Below are 20,410 nucleotides of genomic sequence, written 5' to 3' on the forward strand. Positions count from 1 at the left end.
CTGAGCATTTTTCTGCATCGTGGGCACATAGCGAAATGTAAAGTTGGCCATACACCTAACAAGGAGGAGGGCAAAAAGGTTTAAAAACAAAAACAGGGCTGAATCTTTGTCGTCTAGAATGAAAGAAAAAAAAAAAAAAAAAAATCATTTACTTGAGAATGTCATTGAGAGACAACGCACCATGGGGTATTCACGAGATCCATAAAGTATCATCCAGACTGCAGCTGGTCGCATGCTAATGGTTTGTGCGAACATTCTATCAACATTCCAAGCCAACGGAGCGCTCACATTGCTTTCCAGCTTATGTCCGAACCACCAGCAAAACAGGATTCGGATGAATGCGCTGACAGGGCCATAGACTAATGGTGCAGATAGAGCGAATGTGCGCTCTGCCGTGCATCATTTTCGAGTGTGTAAGTTTACTGGAGGAAAACACTCAGACATAGTGGATTGCATCTGAGTGTCCTCCTCCAGTAAGCGTACACTCCAGAAAACGCACATTCACTCTGTCGGCACCATTATAGTCTAGGGCTCCGTCGGCGCATACATCAGAATCCTGTTTTGCGGGTGGGTTCGGGTGCAAGCGCTGAAGGGACCACTGAACAGATACCTAAGGCACTTTCACATTGCATTTAGGCAGCAGTGAATACAAAAGAACAAAAACACAATGGGCTAGCATAAAGTAGCAATGATTGGCGACATCTTCCAGTCGTAAAAAAGACTTGTAGTAAATAGCCTCTACAAAAAAAAACAAAACACCTAACCTGTCCGATCACATTTTTTGGCACAGTCATCCATTGTCAGTCATCAGAATTGATTATTTGCATATCATTTTCCTTTTTGTATTTTGCCTGACTTATAGGTATGGGGTGCTTTAGTTTGATTTTTTTTTTGTTGTTGCAGGTGTTAAAAGTGATTAATTGAAACTCAATTAAACAGCATGGATGCTATTACTGTTACCAAATAAAGAGAAATAGACCTCAGTAAATCTTTTGTAATCATTTTAATAAAAAAAAAAAGTCATTACCATAAGTGTTAATAAAATTAATCCTGTACAGTAGACAATCTTTCGTACTACAGTGGTCAGTTGAGCACTTTATCAAGGTTTCCACCCTTGCTGTACATCAAATAGGAAAAACAAGACAAACGGCGGCCATTATATCTCTACTTACCCGGAGCCGAGCTTTAGTAATCCCTAGTAAAGCTTACGTGAGAAATTCATAGCTATAAACCGATGGCAGAAGTGACAAATGCATGTAAATGTTACATACCACTATAAATAATTCTTCATGCCTAACTAGTACAACTACACTTACTGACATAACACTAAGTACACAGCGATACATAATACTAAACAGTCACCATCCAGAAGATGCTCGTCAGGAATATACAAATACAGCTATATACATGGTAAGGCACTTTTTCAAGAACATGACATAACAAGAGCACACGTTAGAATAACAGGGAGTCTCCTGATCTGTCCCCAAATCTTTAGAAAGCAGCTCCTATAGGGACCTATATAAAACATGCATGTGCCCTTATATCAGAGCTGCTCACCATTACCTCGCTGTCACGTTGTGGCTGTGGAGGACATGGTACATAGTAGCAGTACATGCACCTCTGCTGTTCTAATACTGAGAAATGTATATTCTTTACAGCCATATATTACACTTGTCTCAGAACATGATGCAAAACCAAGCACAAGTGTGTATAGGGGTTATGTAAATGTTGAATACAGTGAGCTCCCTCTAGTGGTGAAGGCAGGTAGTTAAAATGTTATCTTTTAAAAAGGCATTAGACACATTTGGGAATCTAGAACACTTAGGTTGCGTGAAAGAGAAGTTGTAGTGTAGACGCAGCCAATAGAGGAGATTATTATAAATCCCTGGTGTTTATATGCATAGGAGTGCAGTGGGTGGTCCTCCTCTGTGATTGACAGCTCTCTGCATGCACAGTCACACAGGGAAGACTGTCAATCACAAGTAAGACCTTCCACTGGACTCCTACAAACACCAAGGAAATGCGATTTTTTTTTCTTCCAAAAAATAAATTATAAATCTGATCATCTTCTCCTGCCTGAAGATCACGTAATATTTCTTTGAAAGGGAAAACTTTCCTGTTGATAATGCCAAGTTAATCAACACTAAAATTTTGGACCCTAAAGAAGACAATCATAATATAAAGTGTAAAAATAAAATCACACATTTTTATCTCAGGTGTGTTTCTTTGGAGTAAAAAAGTGTCTGCCTTCATAAATTGCAATGGAGGGAGGGGGATTGATTAATGTAATTAGCTTTCCTTTCACATGCCAGAAGGCTGGCCTGTCACTAGATTCATGCTGCCCAAACTACGGACAGTATGAATCACAGCCTGGCTGCACAAAGAGGTTCTCTTTTTTTTTTTTTTTTTTTTCTCCCCAGCCTAGGTGATTGACAGGGCACTCCCTATGTACACACGTGGGCGAGACCTGCCAATCATCTGGAGCAGGGCGGGCTGAAGCCAGCTCTTCTAACTAGGGTTTCAGAGAAAAAAAAACAAAACACATACCTAGATTCAATCGTGCAGGTTCGATCGCTTAGATTATACACTACAATACCACAGCATTGCAGTGTATTGTAAAGAGCTGTCTGTTGGCAGATCAAGATGGCAGCTGCAATGGGGGCCTTCCAGAAAGCCCATGCTGTCATAACCCATCTGAGAGACCAGTGAAAGTCTGTTTAAATGGTTAAACTACAGTGATCAACAAAGACTCTGGCTACTGAAAGGATAGGCAGGTGCCAGCCGTGTATTACAGCTGGCATCCGCCTGGTGTAGGCTCAGCTCGTGAGCCCGCTGCATACATGGGAACCCAACATAAGATGTACTGTTATATCTTAGGTCTGAAAGATATTACAACATTTTGACACAGACTCATCAAGATCAGTGTTTGGCACGTCAGCCTTTATGAAGGGTCCGCTGAAGCAATAGGTACCAAACGCAGGAAAAACCGAGCGACTCTTAGTTGCTATGCAACAGCATAACAAATGTACTTTAGGGACTGTTGTACAATTGTCTAACTATAGAAAAAAAATAGAATCACCCTGCTTATCCTGAGTGGTAAAAAACAAAAACACCAAAATTGGTAAAATTGTGCCGACCTTGAGATTCATGTTGTCAGGCTATTTTTACAGCTGCAAATCAAAATCCAAACACACTTGCGGAATTACGTTTCCCTGCAATTTTTGCTTCACTTGGAATTTTTTTGGCCCAATTTCCTTTGAATGGTAAAATGGATGGTGTCATCTAAAACTACAACTCGTCCTGCAACTGACCATGGAAAAATAACCCTTGGAAAAAGGGGAGTGAAAAAAGGTAAGTACAAAAACTAAAAAAGTTGCTTGATTAGGAAGGGGTAAAAAATAAAATAAAAAAAAAATATTGTGTGGGTCGGGAGAGGACGGACACAAAGCGTCCTCATCCACCAACTACAAAGACAAGTTACGATGCAGCCAAGCAAGCACACGGGGCTGAACAACTTGAAAAGGTGGCGAGTACCCCGTCCCTCTGTACTGACCACATGACTTAGCCTATAAACCGCAGAGCAATAATTGTACATTTCATTACCCGCTTGTGTCAGTTTTTACAGATTGTTTAGGTAATTTGCAATTACCAGTAACTAGAAATTTGGGGAACCCCCTCATCACTGCTGTTCGCTTTAGCATGAACTTGGCTGAAGTTTACCACACGCTGGTCGAAAAATCCCAAATAACTGACACCAATTGGACAATGGAGGGATCACTGTCATAATTAAAAAGAGTTTGAGACTTTATGAAATTTGACTAACAGCAATGTGATAACATAGGAATAAATTATAACTCACTTGCTGTACATGCCAACATACCCGCTGGGGCCAGTGACTGGATAAAGCGGTCACCTGAATGATGTATGGCACATGACCAATGTAGAACTAGTAGGGACCCCGGAGATGTGGCACTGAAAGGGTGGAGGATTTTAAAGTTATGGCCATTTTAATATGTTATCACATTAACGTCACCAAATCCCACAAAACCCCATTAAGTGATGCGTCTCTCACAGCGGAATAGTAGCAGTCGTCCAGGTGGTACCAGATGTGAGATGTTAGGGGCACTATACCACTTCATGCTAAAGTTTAAACTCGTGATAACTTCCCCCAATTATCAACTTGTTTATTTCAAACTTTACAGTAAAAAGATATGTAACATCATTGACTTATTTCTCGCATTATCTAAATTCATAAAACAGTATTTCCACATTAAAGGGGGATTAGAAAAACAGAAGTGGTCTCAAGAAACCACACCACTCTTGTCTATGGACTGTTAGGTTTTGCATCTCACCTCCATTCCCTTAAATGGGGCTTTACACCAATATAAAACCATGTACATGGACAATAGTGGAGTTCATTCCTGAAGAAGCCACCCAAGTTTCATACAACCCCTTTAAGCAAACAAAGGTATGAGATACTGACAGACGGGGTTACACTGCATCACCCACCCCGGATGCCCGCAAACAGGGCATGCTCAAAACTCTGAGGGATGTGCCCCTCTCATGACTGCACTCTAAATAAAAGTAGACCCTTTAAATAGTCCATGTACCCGAGCAATTATTCCCAAAAATGTTAAACGTTTCCCCATGTGCATCACATCATTTACTATGGCTATAAGCATAAAATCTTTGCTTCTATGTGCACTGATAATAATTTGCCTTCAAGTTTATTTCAGCATCCGGCATTGTGAAGGCGATTGTCAGAAAGCAAAATAAACCTATAGGAGACCAAGTCACTACCTGTTTTGTGAACAGGATGGTTACATGGGACTGCCACCTTGCAACAGAAGCAAATCCATTACAGGCACCAGATCATTCATATTGGAATTTAATCACATGATCCTAAAGACACATTTTTTTTTTAGTTATTTTCTATTTTTTTTTTAATAAAATGATTTCATATGACTGATCCATGACAGCATGGCACATGATATATAATATCTATCAGCTAAATGACATTTGCATACACCCACCATTCAGCGATGACACCTGGAAAAGAAAAAGAAAAGGGCGCGCATGATCTCTACAAATAAACAGGTAATTTTGACAATTCCAACATAATGTTAACAGAACAGGTTTTCCACTTTTCTGTACAGAACACTCCATAGCTGTATACATAAAGTTACCAACATCTTCCATTTCATCATAATTTTCATGATTTTGGCTGCAAATGGGGTGGGGGGGGACAACAAAAAGTTTATTGGCTAAAAATCTGTCCTGATAGTGTTGTGCTTACATATATGCAGAGCTTGAGCTGCTAAGTGTATGTTCACACATCTCTATGTAAAAACACCTACTGTTCCATCAAATATTCAGGCTTTTGCATGTCTTTTAAAACATTGCCTATCCTCAATCAAGATAAAAAAAAGTCACGTGCAGAAAGAAGCCTTTGCATGAACGTGATGGGTGGGTGTAGCCATGGCATAACCCAGCTTGTCCCCAGCTGCGCCCCTATTGGCAGAGCTGCTTGCAAATGGTGTGAAAAAATTAAAATAAAAAAAAAATATTCGCCAAAATTTTAGTGCTAACCTGAATAGGCAGATCATTTTTGCACAATGCAAAGTGTTTTATGCCAGGTTGCAACAAGTGCTTAAAAGAAGCGACGTACATACTGCTGGTGTTACAGCTGGGAAGATGCTCAATATGGGAAGACTAAAAAGACGCCTAGGCATTTTTTTTCCTTCAGCATCCTGTCACCATTTTTGTTCTTAAAAATAAAACCACACTAGCTTTTTTTTGTTCATTGTTTAATTAATCTAAAAATTGTTCGGAAAAGGTCAGATATTTTTGACCGCTGGAAAACCATGTGGTGTGATCATACCCTTACTATTGCAGTACACGATCAGGACAGACAACCCACATTGGGACACGGGACATGTTCATAGGAGTTTACCAGAATTTCTGGACTGAAAACCCGTCCCATACGAATGAATAGATTTCTACAAAATATAATCAAATGTATGGAGGGAGGGTGGAATCACAGAAATGTCAGTAACAAGTCTGTCAGATGGAAACATAACATTTATGAGCACAGTTCAGACTAGGGTAATTTCAGGCCAGGTGCACAACGGTCTGCACATGGACCAAGGTAGGTAAATGGTTCGAGTCACAGGAGCGTCAGTGGCACATCGCACACACACCCGAGTGTGACAAGCACAGAGAGCTGCACACAGATGCATCTGCAGTCTATGGGTGTAGTCAGCCTTCATGTGAGCTCAGCCCAACATTACGGTGGTCTGAACTGGACCTTCAGGCTAAGCACCCAAAATAAGCTTTTGATGTTGCAGACTTTCTGCACCATTTCTGCGCTCGCATTAAGTAAAATAGGTTACTTGCATGTTTTCAAAAAAATATGCAGTATAAAAAAACAAAACCAACCCACCAAAAACTCATCGTGGGGACGTGGCCCAATAGTAGACTTTGATTTGCTTGCAGCTTAAAGATTTATTTTCCTAGAAAAATAGGCAGACAGCCCTGGTGTCTGTTAATACACCATGTATTTATGATGGGACACAGACATGTACAATATTGCTGTAGCAGACAATAAAATAGTGCCATACTGAATGGCCACAACGCATATAAAATGTCTTTTTTTGATCACTTGTACAGGCTGGAATGCCAAGGAACTGGGGACATTGGTAAGAAAAGAATAGTAAAGGAGAAAAAGAAAAAGCTACCAACATTGAAAGAAGCAAATATTTGCTGCCGCATTGGAAGCAAAATACCTTGCAAGCCGCCTCCAGCCAGATTCCTTCCTGAGCGCAGGAATTATTATAAAAAAATAAAATAAACAAAAACAGCATATAGAAGATGCAGAGAAAAAAATCCTGCCCAAAAGTCTTGGGTGGGTTAATGATAAATCATTAACCAAACACAGTTTTGGTTGATGTGAAAAATTTACACCAGACAGATTTTTTATTTTTTTTGCTTTACAATCTTCACTAAGATGCAACTTAAGAAAAAAAAATGTCCAGCATTCCCCCCCATCACTAGTGTGGTGCACGGCCATGCTTCTGGCACATCCCTCTGATTTTAGTTGCTTTGCTCTTAATTTCCATTGACCTGCGGTGGATTGTTATGGCCTTGTACGTCGACGGCGTTTCCTTTGCTCCTGCTTTCACGTTCTTCATCTTCTTCGTCTCGTTCGTCATTCCCGCTGTGATTTTTACAATACAGCCTGAGAAATACAAGAATATAGTGACAAATTAGAATATGAAAGGGTATCCATACCATTATACTGACGAGCCTAAATTCTTTCTGCCGTAGGAAAGTAATGTCAGAAAGCAGGTCAGATTTAAAACCCTTCTCCAAATTGGTCGATCAATGTGTGTTTGGCTGCAAAAAATGCCTAGTGATCAGCAGATCTAGTAAAACAGGGTCTGGAGACCATGCTCCTACTACAACAGGTAGGTTCCCAATGGCTTTTGTCTGTCCCCTGAGGCAGACACGCCTCTCCCAGGGTGTGTACATAGGCAGAAACCTGTCTCATGGACTAGTCATCTTAGATGCTTTGTCCTTGGCCCCAGTCTTCGGCCATGCTCTACAAGTTTTGGAAACTTTCCGCTGTGGATTAGGTAAAAAACGTGAGAAAAATGTGCAAGGAATCCACATGTCTATCGTGGAGATCTCACCTTACTCTATTACCAGGCTATGAACAGGGTGAAGCCAGCAATGAAAATCCACACAAAGAGAACTGTAAATATGCATTACACTTTCATTTTGGTCCACATTTTTTTTTCTGCAATGAGAGTTGGATTTGAAAAACCCTAAATTTTACAGTAAATTGCTATGGACCTGCAATGCAAAATCCGCACCATGTGAAAATTGCTTTAAGGGAGTGCTCTCCAAGTCACCGCAGTGTTTCAGAGTGTAACACACAAGGATACAATAACATAGCCGGATTCCGATTCATCCCGCACGTGTTTCGGGCAGAATGAATCAGCTGTCATATTCCCTGTAACAGTTTTATTAGCACTGCACTGTGGCAGGCAGTCAAATGCTTACTTGTATATTCCTCGTGACATGTTTTCGATATATTTAGCTTTATCCTGTACGCCACAATGATAATGATAAGTTTTCACACAGGCCTTGATCTCACATCCGATGGTTGCACCTAGAAGGCCACATAACGTACACTTCTACATAATAGAAAACATGAAAAAAGTAAAAGGGAGGAAAATGTTAAAAAAATATAAATAGAATACAGTATGTCTTTGCTTAATAGGAGAACAGTAAAAATATGTCTAAAAACTTTTGCAAAGAAGTCCTGCAATAAACGACACTGAAATCTTTACTTAAAAAGGTAATGAACAATGATTGAAAATTGCTTTACTGAAAGTGATTGCCCCACCATAACAACTTATGGGGGGTGAGGGCCCAACCATCAGCAACTTGTCACCTATCCTGTGGATAGTTGGATGGCTCCTATAAAATTGTGTTCCACGAAGAACATAAATTACCATCTGTACACAGAATAGGTGATCAAGGTGTGATTGCTGTGAGGACCCCACAATTTCTAGAATGGGGTTACTTCCTGAATGTAGGGGTAGTCACGCACGAGTCCTGCTGCTCCAATTAATGGCCGCTGTCTGCCAGTTACACACTTACTGGAGAGACAGGACGCATGCAACATCACCCCACCAATACAACTCCTCATGGTTACACTTGTCCAGCGAGAAGGAATGGGTGCTCAGGATCTAGTGATCGGTTAAGAGTCCTTAATACGACTTGTTAGGGAGGTTTTCTGGGTTTGAGGTAGTCACTATGTGACTGCAAGTGGTCAGGATTCGTGGATTGCATAATGCCAGTCATACGACCACCCCCATTTGAGCTGGTAATTGGAGGGAAATCCTAGCAGAGATCGCAAATCCTGACATTGTACATTATGCCAACACAAAGTGGCGACAGGAATTCACCTTAACCGGAAGACCCCTTTAACATTTGATATCTATGCCTAAAAGACTTTTAGTTTGATGAGAAGTCTAGCCAGTCTCCTTGTTCAAGAAGGAGAAATATTGCAAATTTAGCGCAATTATAGATGCAAAGTTTTCATTTCTGAGCAAATCAAGTGTAAACAAAACAATATGGGTCAATATCTAGCACGTCAATTACATATTGAAAAACTTAAAAAGAGGCTCATTGCATATTTACCTATAGACATTTAGGAAAAGTTTAGCATGTTTTAATCATAAAACGTATTCTCCATGTTATTTATTCTACATGAGCCATTTAGTAGAGTGTGGAAAGAGCGGTCCAAGGCAAACGTTTGACTTACAACCTCCACAAAACAGTACAGTGATAGTGAAAACGAGTACAATGTGTAAAATATATAGCTACCATGCGTTTGCCACGTTTCATTTCTTGTATCACAGTTTTTATGTCAAAGTCTCCAACTTCGGCCCTTGAGGTTGTCGTTAGCTGGACTGTTCCAGAAGAGAAAAGCTACAAGGAAAGAAGAAAAAAAAATCTTACAATTAACCTGCATATTTTGAAAGGTGTGCAGCACGACTGCAGTTGTAACTTTCACAATAAACTTTTCCCCGTGTAATTATCTCCCAGCATTATAGCTCACTACGTTTATTCAGGAAGAGTAATATAATGGTTAAGGCTGTGTGCCCACGTTGCGTATTACAGGAGTATATGCTGCGGAATTTCCGCAGAGTAAATGCTTGTAAAACGCATGGTAATCCGCACCCCATGTTCCCCAATGGCATTCCGCAATGTCAATGCCCATGCTGCGGATTTTTCCGCAGCGTATATGCTGCGGTCAAAAATCCGCAGCATGTTCATTAATTTTGCGTTTCCGCATGCGGATGGTACCCGGGTGTGGAGGACAGGAGACTCTCATCCAGACCTGGGTACCAAAGAACCTGTACAAAAAAGAATAAAATAAAGTTTATACTTATCTTCTGATGTTTTCCCTCCGTCGCGCTGTTGTGTGAAGGACCTGCCACGTCATTGAGTCATGTGACCCATCACATGACTCAATGACGTCACCGCAGGTCCTGCACACAACAGCGTGAGCCGCTCAAGACTCCGGACGGGGCAGAGAATGCATCGGTAGGCGAGTATAAACTTTCTTTTTTTTTTTTTTTTACCATTCTGATCCTTTTTTTTAACTATTACTTGGTCACACTATATAAATCCATGCCGGTTGCATGGATTTATATAGTGTGAACAAGTTGTCAAGCACTTTTCCAAGTGAGGCTTAAATCACTTGGAGAAGTGCTTGATAACCCGCATGCAGAAATGCATGCAAAGACGCTGCAAAGACGCCTCACAAACGCTTCTACCTGGCGGGAAAACCGCATGTAATATCCGCATGAGATTTTCCCGCCAGGGAGAAGCGTAAAAAATATGCTTCAGTTCCGCAACGTGGGCACTTAGCCTAAGACTGCAAACATCGCTCTCACAATCATGAACTACAGACAAAAAAAAAAAAAAAAAAAAAATTGTAAAAGGAGACCATATACTATATGGCAGCCAACTAAATGGTTAAAATTTAAGTTTATTGCTACATGAGAAATATAAACCCAAGCAAACTTGTCCTCATTTACAAAAATAAACCAGTAACCTTACAGCATGATCACCCTTTAGAAGGGAAGCCATCAGAAAGTTACACATTGTTTAAATTAGGATTTTCGGGTTTCATTAATTCCATATCACAATCTTTATTAACAAGTACAATTTGTAATCTTGCAATTGTCACACACACACACTGTGGCTTTTTTAGTTTTTTTCCAAGAAGCGTTTTCAGCAGGCTCCTTATCAGAAGTAGGATTACAATCACAGATGACACCTCTATACACGGCTGATAACACGGGATACACCAACTACAATAGACGATGGCACAGCAGACTGTCGCCCCCCACCTTCTCACTCTTTAGGTGCTTCAATACAAAAGCTAGGCTTGGATTTAGTGCTACAAGTGTAAAAATTGTAAAATCTGTTTTTATTCTTAATCCAGACTGTGATACGGGAAGAAAAATAAGGAAACAAACCCTACCCCAACACCCTGAAAAAACAAAAAGCAAACATTTTATACATTAGAATATCCCTATAGTGCTGTGTGCACTGGCAATGACCGGTCGCCTGCCCTTGCTCCGTCTCCTGCCACCCCGGCCGGTTCTGTATATACTAGACTTGGCTTTTTACTGCACCAGTCAGGAAGGTAAATTATACTTTTACAGTAGAGCGTGGCTACAGTGAAAAGTAATGAGTTACATACACATGGACAGCAGTAATACTAAATCTTCAGGGTAACAGTTTCAATAAAAATTATTTATAAATATTTTTTTTAATTAGTAGTAACTTAAAAAAGGTGAAAAATACTATTTTCTTCAAAAATAAATAGGACACATTTAATGCCACGGTTCTTGTGCAGTAGCAATGCAGTTTTCTACTTCACTGTTACAGATGGCATTTACACCCAAATTAATAACCAAAGATTACATTTCAAAAACAAAAACACACTATTGATACTCAACCAATTACTAGCAAAGCAGGAGTCTTCATAACTGTTCTTCATTTAAAATTTGCATTTTTTATTTTTTTCCTGTCGTGTTTCAAGCCCCAAAGTGCCATAGAGAAGCTTTTGGCAACAGAATATAAACCTGACCCAAGAACAGAAATCTAAAGTATTCCGACTTGAGGTAAAAAAAAAATAAATTAAATGAAATTATTGTACAACTGTAAAAACAACAAGACAGTGCAACCAACCAAATGGCTTCTGCAAAGTGTAACAGAACAGATGAGAGAAGACTTTTCTGCTACAGAGGACCAGCGTCAGACATTGCAGTCTGGATACTCACCATGCACTTGTAGTGAGCGGCTGCTTTTTTTGCATTAAATATATGAAGCTTTCCTCGGGTTTCATTTTCCTCATCACCAGCATGACAGAAACCACATTTCGGCCTACTGTCACTAGGGCTGCTTCTGTGGGGTGACCTGTCTCTCTGTATGAACAAAAAAATAAAAAAATACAATTTTCTTTTTGCTCTTAACATCTATGACAGCAACAAGTAAAACTTTTCTTGTACTTTCCACTTGGGGACACAGTTACAGCTGCTGCTACAAGAAGATGGATATAAAGTAAGCCCTAGCTAATAAAGAGGTAACATATTAAAGAGCAATTACATTAAACAATAAGAAGTCTACTGCGAAACATGGATGTGAAAAATTGGTATAACCATAACCGAACGGCATAACTGTAGAAAGAAGGTCACTGGGTGGGAGCTGTGCGGCCTCTAGACAGTACGAGAAACGGCTTTTACTTCTAACAAAAAACTTCCTCGCTTGTGCCATTGGGGAGATAAAGGATGGGAAGTTCCAAAGGGGTCAACAATGGAGAAGGTTGCAGAATTTATTGAACAGCGGTCTGCAGGACTCTTGTGTCTTACAGCAGCGCCAACGGAGGCAAAATATGGTAAAAGAGTGAAGCCACAACCACGTGGCTGCATTGCACACCTGTGAGGCAGTGGCTGTGTCCATGCTACCCCAGAGTAGGCAATCACACGGAAGGGTGCCACTTTGCCCTTCGAGTGATGAGCGACATCTACAGTTGGCCAAATACAGCAGGATACAGTGAATATTGATGCCACCAGACCTCAATTGGGTCTCTCTGGAAGAATATTAAGAAAAATGTGCCGACTATATCCAACTTGAGAAGGAATCATTTACTGGCTTGGGAAGGGGAGAAGGAAATGGCAGGCAACATTTTGGCAAGAATGAGTATCAGTAGGAGAACTCCCTCATGCTGATGGAAAACTGTGGAAGGAGACTGCGGCCCCCCCATACACAGACTCAAGCTGGTGAAGCCAATACAAACATTGACAGAGGAAGGACTAGTGAACGAACGCTTCTTTTCTTTTGAAAGATCTTTTGCTCAAATAATGACTGGTCATCCACGAACGAGGTTTTGTTGAAAGAAAATTTCCAGAAAGGTGGATTGTTGCCAGGTGTCACTAAACATGTCTGGGCAGGCGAAATAACTACTGTGCAATATGGACTGGAATGAATATGGCCGTCTCTGCATTATGAGCGCTCAGCCAGCAACAAACTTTAACCCTGTCAACCACAGGCCATTTTCTGTTTGTTGTTTTTTTGTTTTCCTCCCCTTCTTCCAAGAGCCATACTTTTTTTAGATTTCTGTCAATATAGCCGTATAAGGGCTTGTTTTCTGAGGGACAAGTTGTACCTTTGAATGACACCATTGATTTTACCATATAGTGTGCTGGAAAACTGGAAAAACTCCAATTGCTTTGCAGATAGCTGTTTTCTTTAAGTGGCGAACACAAAAAAATTGGTAAGAAGTTCTCTTTGCTTTTTGCCGCCATTTTCCAACACACATAGCGTTCTCATTTTTTGGGATCTGGGCCTGCTTGAGGTCTTTTTTGCACCCCGAGCTGACGTTATTACGGATACAGTTTTGGGGGTAGATAAAATGTTTTGATTGCTGCTTATTGCAATGTTGCGGCGACCAAAAAACAATTCTGACGTTTTGATTTTTATCCCATTACATTGCTTACTGAATGGATCAATTTACTTCATATTTTGATATATCGGATATTTCTGCAGTCAGACACATACATTACACAGCAGGGGCACATTTATAAGATTGTTCCTGTGCTGAGACATTCTATTTAAACACATCCAATTATGGAGCTTATTACTATTACAAGAACTATTAATTAAAATGAACTTTGTTCGTGGGAAAACCCCTTTAAGTGTCTGCCTCCTTGTAGCAATCAGATAGAACGCAAAGTACTTTATCCCTCTATGGATGAAAATAATATATTTTTTAAAATATTTGGTATATATGCTTTACAGTTTTCCTATATTGCCAAATTTAATGTATTGCAAGACAACACTTGATTTAATGGGTGCAAAAGTTCTTGAAATATGTACAGTATTCCAATTTTTCTGCATGCCTGCCCAATGGCGGAGGCCATGTGATGGCCATATATGCAACCATGTGGCTAATCTAATAAGATGAGAATGAGCTCAACCATCACAACACTTGCTTTCCTCCACCTCCTGCCACGGCTTACACTGGAGCTGCTTTCCGTCTCCTCTGTACAGTGTGAAGATGTGAGCCTGCTCTCCTCAGACTGTCCTCTGGAGTTTGCAGTCCTCGACTTTCCACGTGAGCCCCTTCCCCTACCTCGTTTACCAGGTGATGGACTTAAGTCTCTGTGGCCAAACTCTTCTTCTAATTCATCTACAAATAGGAAGGCAGATTGTAAATCATTCCAGTGTGAATCACGCGGCACATACAGGATATGTTGTTATAGAACAGTGCTCAATGACAACTATACATCAAGTTTTGATGGACGGTGATGCAATGCTGCCATCTAGAGGAAATTGCTCAATACAGCAACTTAAGAAACCTTGAGTTCAAGGAAAAAAAAAAATTTCGCAGCACTTGGACTCAAAAATCATGAACATCGCTTTTTATATGCCAGGAATGTAATGAGACCAAAAGGCAGCAATAGAAGCCAAAAAAAAAGAAAAAAAAAATAGGCAAACACACATCATCTTTAGCTTTGATTGCCTTGTACGGCACAAAATCGGAAATTTCTCATGACTAATGCAAGAAAGTAGAGGACAGTCTTTCCAGTTTTTACAAATCTCCCCCAAGCTTCTTTACAATTCTAGTGCAACTGGAGTAGTATAGAAAGAGCCTTAAATTCTGCCTTAAAATTCAGGGCATGTGAAGAGGTTTCCACTTTAATATTTACCTTCTGAGTTGTGCATTTGTTCTTTGTGTTTCCGGCAATAAATCCTAAACAGGAAGAAGATTTTTATTTTTTTTTAATAAAGCAAAGTATATACAATTTGAGAATTGTCAAATCTGGAAATAAATATTTGACAGCAGAGACTACCAGAGATTTCATAATAATACTTTAGTTATTAAAACTGGACATACAGATTGTGGCAAGATATAAACAGACAAAGGACTAAAATAGGACAAAAATTATTTGTAATTGTCTTTAATTACATTACATGCTTCTAAAGCTGCATTCACTCTCATTCTGATCCGGACAGCACACGGCCCCATAAAGTTTGATGGATCTATGTGCACACATTTGTGCAAAACACAGATCAGAGTACGAGAAATGCGAGACTTCGAGCCGTCCCTATTCTGATCCGCAGTCTCGACCATTCAAGTCAATGAGGATTTGTGAAACACTGATGCAAATTGTAAGGCTTTGTGATCAATCTGAGACACATGCAACCAGACTCCCGAGAAACAAAAGTTTTTTTTTTTTTTTATGGAGGGTAACACTCATACCGAAGTATAAATACAGCCTAAATCGCCATCTTGCTGGGTCATGCGAGTCGATGTGTCACTACTAGTGTTGAGCGAGTATGTTCGGTTAACCCTTTCGCCGAGTACACTCGGCCGAGCATTTATAGAATGCTCGGGCTTTAAGTTTTCGTCGCTCCGTGAACATGATTTGCGACTGTTTGACAGATTTAATACATGTGAGGAATGCCTGTTTCTCCAGAAAACTTAAAGCCCGAGCATTCTATAAATACTCGGTGCTCGGCCGAATATACTCGGCGAAAGGGTTAACCGAACATACTCGCTCAACACTAGTCGCTACTCAGTTTTCTTCGGCTAACTTTCTGCCCACTTTGCTCCTCTTCCAGGCTCTGGATTCATGCGGACTGCCACAAACCCTTCACACACCCTCCACTTGAAAAGGCTTGGAGACAATCCATCCAAATCCAGAACTTGGGAAATGGGCAGATCGGATGGAAAGTCACTGGAAGAAAACCCATGTAAAGACATGGAATCATAAGACTGGCAGCAAATCAGCTTGGAAGCATAATGTAATAAAGGACAATTATACTTGTCAGCAGCTGTTAGGTCTGCTGGGGGGCAGGTTATAAAATAGTGGACAACCCTTTACTGATGCTTGTTTCAGTAACACTGCTCTTTTTTTTTTTTTAAAAAAAGTAAAAGGGCTCAAAAACATTTCCAGTCTCTCAGACAGCACTTTGTGATGAGCAAAGTACAGACAGATGCGTCAATATTCTTAAAGGGGTTGTCCATAAGGTAGATTAATATTGTCTGTTCACTGGGGCTGAGGCTGTTCAGACACTCAATGTTTTCAAGAACGGGAGCACCAAGTCCCCTGTGTGAATGGAGTGGTAGGGAGCGCCACGCATACAGACAGTGAGCGCCACCGTGGTCAGTGGCACATGCTCACTACTACTCCATCCATGGAAGACACTTTCCAGTTCTTGAAAATCAGTGGGGATCAACAGCCGACCCCAAAATGATCATACATTTATCATAAGTTAAGAGAAATCCATAATCTGCCCACCATCTCCTGGGTACAGCAATAGTTGTACCAGGCCAGCACAGACCGACCACCAGAAATCAGCATCACTGCATCATAATTTGTGGCCTTCTCAAAACCAAATGAAAGAAACTGCACCCAAATATCCAGCTACACTAAAGAAATCTGCAGTGGTAAGGTTCAGCATTAGCACTCACACAATTTTGGGAATTTTTCACCAAAGTATATTAAAAAGGGGTGGTCAGGAGAAAACAAATTATCACCTATCCGCAAGATACAGGGGTTGGACGCCCACCAATCAATAAGTTAACACCAATCATTTGGATAGGTGATAAATAGGTTGTCCAGTGAAAAAAAAAATATATATATTTTTTTGAATAATTGAGGAAGAAGTCTTTGTACTTACAGATATACGCCTTGTGATGGGTTTTCCTGTATCTGGGCTTTATCATGCAGAGCGCAGTGGTAATGATAGGTCTTGCGACACGTCTTCACCTCACAACCAATTGTTGCACCAGGACAATGACACAAAGTGCACATCTAGGAAAACAGCCAGAAAGACATTAGAGAAACACTTGGACTTCACTGTGCGGTGGGACCTGAGCAATAATACTGCAATAATGAAATCTGATGGATTTTGAGATCAGCATCCATTTTTTTAAGATTTAAAGTTCACAGCTCCCACTGTTGGGCAGGGAACAGCATCACTTCCCCCTGTACACAAGTAAAAGCTTAGAAGACGGTGCAGAGCTGAGGCCCCTTCATCTTCAAAACTGGGAACGTCTGATACCAGACCTGCAGTAATAATTGAAGGATGGCATGTCTAGGTGATAGGCCACCACATTATACAATGGGAATAACGTAATAAAAAGAAGCTGACCAATAAGGACAACCGCTCCATATTTCCTATTAGGGTATACAGGCATCATAAAAAAGGTGTCACACTCAGGATCTCCCCAATACAAGCCAACTGCATCCGCTGGACATGCAATGCCTAACCAGCCACAATTGTCCCCAACAAATCTACTTTCAGCCAGGGGTGGCATCTGTCTGAAAGCGACTCTCACGGATGTGACCACGGGCAATCAATTACCATTGAGATGGCCTCTTTAAAAGGGGTATTCCTATCTCCAAGATCCTATCCCAATACCTCCAATTAGAAATGTAGTATAGTTCTTCTGATTTGCTCTCTCGCTTACCCCATGTGCAGGGCATTGCAGTAGCTTAGGTATCCGTGGTTACAACCAGTTATATAGTGACAGCTAGTTATTAGTGGCCGTAACCATGGATACCTAAGCTACAGCAATGCCCTGCACACGGGGTAAGCGATATTGCGAATCAGAAGAACTATACTACGTTTCTAATTGGAGATATTTGCTAATATTGTTAATAATACACCTACTACATATTGGGATAGGATCTTGAGAGATGGGAATATTTCTTTAATGATAGGAAGACTGGGTCCACCCTAGTGTTATTAATGCCTATACTCTGCTCCTCATTATCACCTACAACCACGCTAACTGATGATGGTGTCCGTAAGAGTTTTGTGAAGATGTGCAATCGTTACACAAAGAGAAAAAAAAAAAAAAAAAAAATACGCGACATGTGAACATGGACTATAACACGGATGTGAACCGAGCCCAAGAGTGAAGCTCATTCAGAATCTAGTAGTACAGGACATGAGCGTCTCTAGCACTTGGTGACATACCAGTTTCTTGCCCCTTCTCAGTTCTTTCTGTATGTCTTCTACAGAAAACCCTCCAAGGTTTTCACTGTCAGATTGTGAAGATACAAGCGCAGAAGAAAACAGCTATAAGATGTATGAAAAAAAAAAAAAAAAAAAAGTCAGGGTAGAGAATTTACTACACTTTACATACACCTTGCCCAACAAGAGAGACAAATCCTGCACAATGTTAAACGCCTCAGGGCAAACACAGAAAGTAGGGAAGGCAGGACACTGTATCCAGGCCGATACCCACCAGACACCTGTGGTGTGCTGACACCTTCTGGTTACTGGACATCAGTAGCTGCCCGCATTCTTTTTCTCGGTTTGACCTGCAGAATCCACATTTCCGTTGCCGCAATGATCCTTTTTTCTGTCCTGAAGAGCCCGACATGTTCTGCAGCTCGCTCTACGCAAGTTCACAAACACTAGAGATAGGACACAAAGGTGAAAAACACAAAACTGATCAGGAATTACACTCTCTCATTAAGGCTGGTTTCTCACATCCGACAAATATTCCGACTACGGGTCTCCTGAGCTGAGCTCAATAGCCTCATATATGCCAGGGAGGCTACCGAGCACGAGTCAGGAGACCCCTGGCCATTCCAGAAATCGCAGTTCATACCTGAACCCCATATGTCAGTGATTCCTGTAATTAAAAAATATGCCAAGTGATATGTGCATAAAAAAAAAAAAGCAAAAAAGTGGCCTCCATTATCCTATAAAAGGGTATACAGGTACTTACTGGCCCGAAATACACCAAAGACGACAAACACCGGGCTATGGACATGACTGGCAAGAAGTTAAGCCAATTGAAGGTCAGGTCAGCAAGTATCCCGTGGCCCCCGGACAGGCGCCCCGCAGACCACAGGTCAGCAAGTATCCCGTGGCCCCCGGACAGGCGCCCCGCAGACCACAGGTCAGCAAGTATCCCGTGGCCCCCGGACAGGCGCCCCGCAGACCACAGGTCAGCAAGTATCCCGTGGCCCCCGGACAGGCGCCCCGCAGACCACAGGTCAGCAAGTATCCCGTGGCCCCCGGACAGGCACCCCACAGACCACAGGTCAGCAAGTATCCCGTGGCCCTCAGACAGGCACCCCACAGACCACAGGTCAGCAAGTATCCCGTAGCCCCCGGACAGGCGCCCCACAGACCACCTCCTGACTCCTCTGATGAGCAGGTTGTCACTGCTGAGAGGTGAGGAATTCACAACCCTGCACCAGGCCGGCTGATCAAACGAGGAGCCAGGGATAGCCAGCGAGATGGGCTCACCCCTACTGGTACATTACTTCCACCATACAGCGCTGATGAGGCCACATATACAATGTGCTTTACCTCCCAGGTCCGGCGATAAGGTCACCAGTATGACAGACGCTCCTCATCTCCCCAAGCGTCACCCTGCTGGTAATGACTAGAGGGGGCAACTCCCAGCTCTGTCCTCAGAATTAGTGGGGTCCCAGCTGCCGAACACCCCCAGAGATCAGCCCAGTCTGACCCCTTTGCCCGCAGTCTCCTCCATCTCTGCAGCATTAAGCTGTTACCTAGCAACAGGCAGAGCCGGCGGTGGGTGACTACTGGGAGCAGCAGCTGTCAGTGGGAGTGCCCCGCCGCGTCCCTGCCCCTCAGTACAGCCCGTACACATGACGCGTCTTCCAGTAACACCAGTGTGTCATGTACCCGGGGTATCCTCGCCCCCCGCACTGGGCTCCGGCGGGGCTGAGTGCCAGGCTGGCCGGCCTGCAGTGTTTCTCCAGGAGGCGGGCACTGCTGCCCTCACAGCGCGGCTCCGGTGCCCTGGCCGCACTCACCCGCTGCGCCCGGTTCCGCTCCCACCAGCGCTCAGTCACCGCCGCTCTGATTCCAGGAACAGCTCCGTAATCTCTACTGTTTGTTTCCTTTCATTCGTAGACGCACGACGTGCTGACGTCACGCCAACGGCGGGAAGAGTTGTCACACGCCCCCTGTACGCACCGCGCGCATTAACCCCTCGCTGCCCTGCTGCCGCGCCTCGGGGAAAGGAGGCTGGTTATCCGTCATTGCCGGATCACTGGTGAGGAGAGGAGCTGACTCCAGTCCATGTCTCCTGCAGCTTCTGTTCTGCATTGTGCCGATCCCCGCTCACTCCTCCTGGAAGTGGATGGATATTTATAGTCTATTTCTTTCATTGCTGTTGACTAGCCAGTGACCTAATCATTTTTGTAGTCCAGGAAACCCCTTTAAGGCCACGTTCACACGTTCAGTATTTGACTTCAGTAGTTTTAAGCCAAAACCAGGAGACAAATACTGATGTAAAATACTGACCAAATACTGAAGG

The 20,410-nt window shown here is 42.1% G+C and overlaps 1 protein-coding gene across 2 annotated transcripts; it reads right to left on the reverse strand.

Moving 5' to 3' along the window:
* Positions 1-990: 990 nt before the first annotated feature.
* Positions 991-20,058, reverse strand: PHF6 (PHD finger protein 6). 2 transcript variants are annotated; one of them, XM_073641315.1, is made up of 10 exons: positions 19,905-20,058; positions 18,353-18,524; positions 18,082-18,183; positions 16,777-16,910; positions 14,799-14,842; positions 14,109-14,278; positions 11,871-12,014; positions 9,397-9,501; positions 8,065-8,198; positions 991-7,237 (listed from the first exon to the last, which is right to left on the reverse strand). In XM_073641315.1, exons 2-10 carry the CDS (start codon positions 18,488-18,490, stop codon positions 7,108-7,110), a joined length of 1,101 nt encoding a protein of 366 aa, XP_073497416.1. In that variant the 5' UTR covers positions 18,491-18,524; positions 19,905-20,058; the 3' UTR covers positions 991-7,107. The 2 variants fall into 2 exon arrangements, with proteins under 2 accessions (XP_073497416.1, XP_073497417.1); XM_073641316.1 differs by lacking the exon at positions 19,905-20,058 and adding an exon at positions 19,774-19,900.
* Positions 20,059-20,410: the final 352 nt, after the last annotated feature.

Source organism: Phyllobates terribilis, unplaced genomic scaffold (genome assembly GCF_046119375.1).
Source record: "Phyllobates terribilis strain yellow unplaced genomic scaffold, ASM4611937v1 Scaffold_7__3_contigs__length_470593459, whole genome shotgun sequence".
In the NCBI taxonomy this organism is placed as follows: Eukaryota; Metazoa; Chordata; class Amphibia; order Anura; family Dendrobatidae; genus Phyllobates; species Phyllobates terribilis.

Excerpts from the sequence above, each read along its gene's own strand:
- PHF6 (XM_073641315.1), bottom strand. The coding sequence starts at position 18,490 with ATGTCGGGCTCTTCAGGACAGAAAAAAGGATCATTGCGGCAACGGAAA. Across the intron at positions 18,184-18,352 it reads CAGCACACCACAGGTGTCTG|CTGTTTTCTTCTGCGCTTGT; the intron begins GTGGGTATCGGC and ends TACATCTTATAG. Across the intron at positions 12,015-14,108 it reads AGACGGAAAGCAGCTCCAGT|AGAGACAGGTCACCCCACAG; the intron begins GTAAGCCGTGGC and ends TTGTTCATACAG.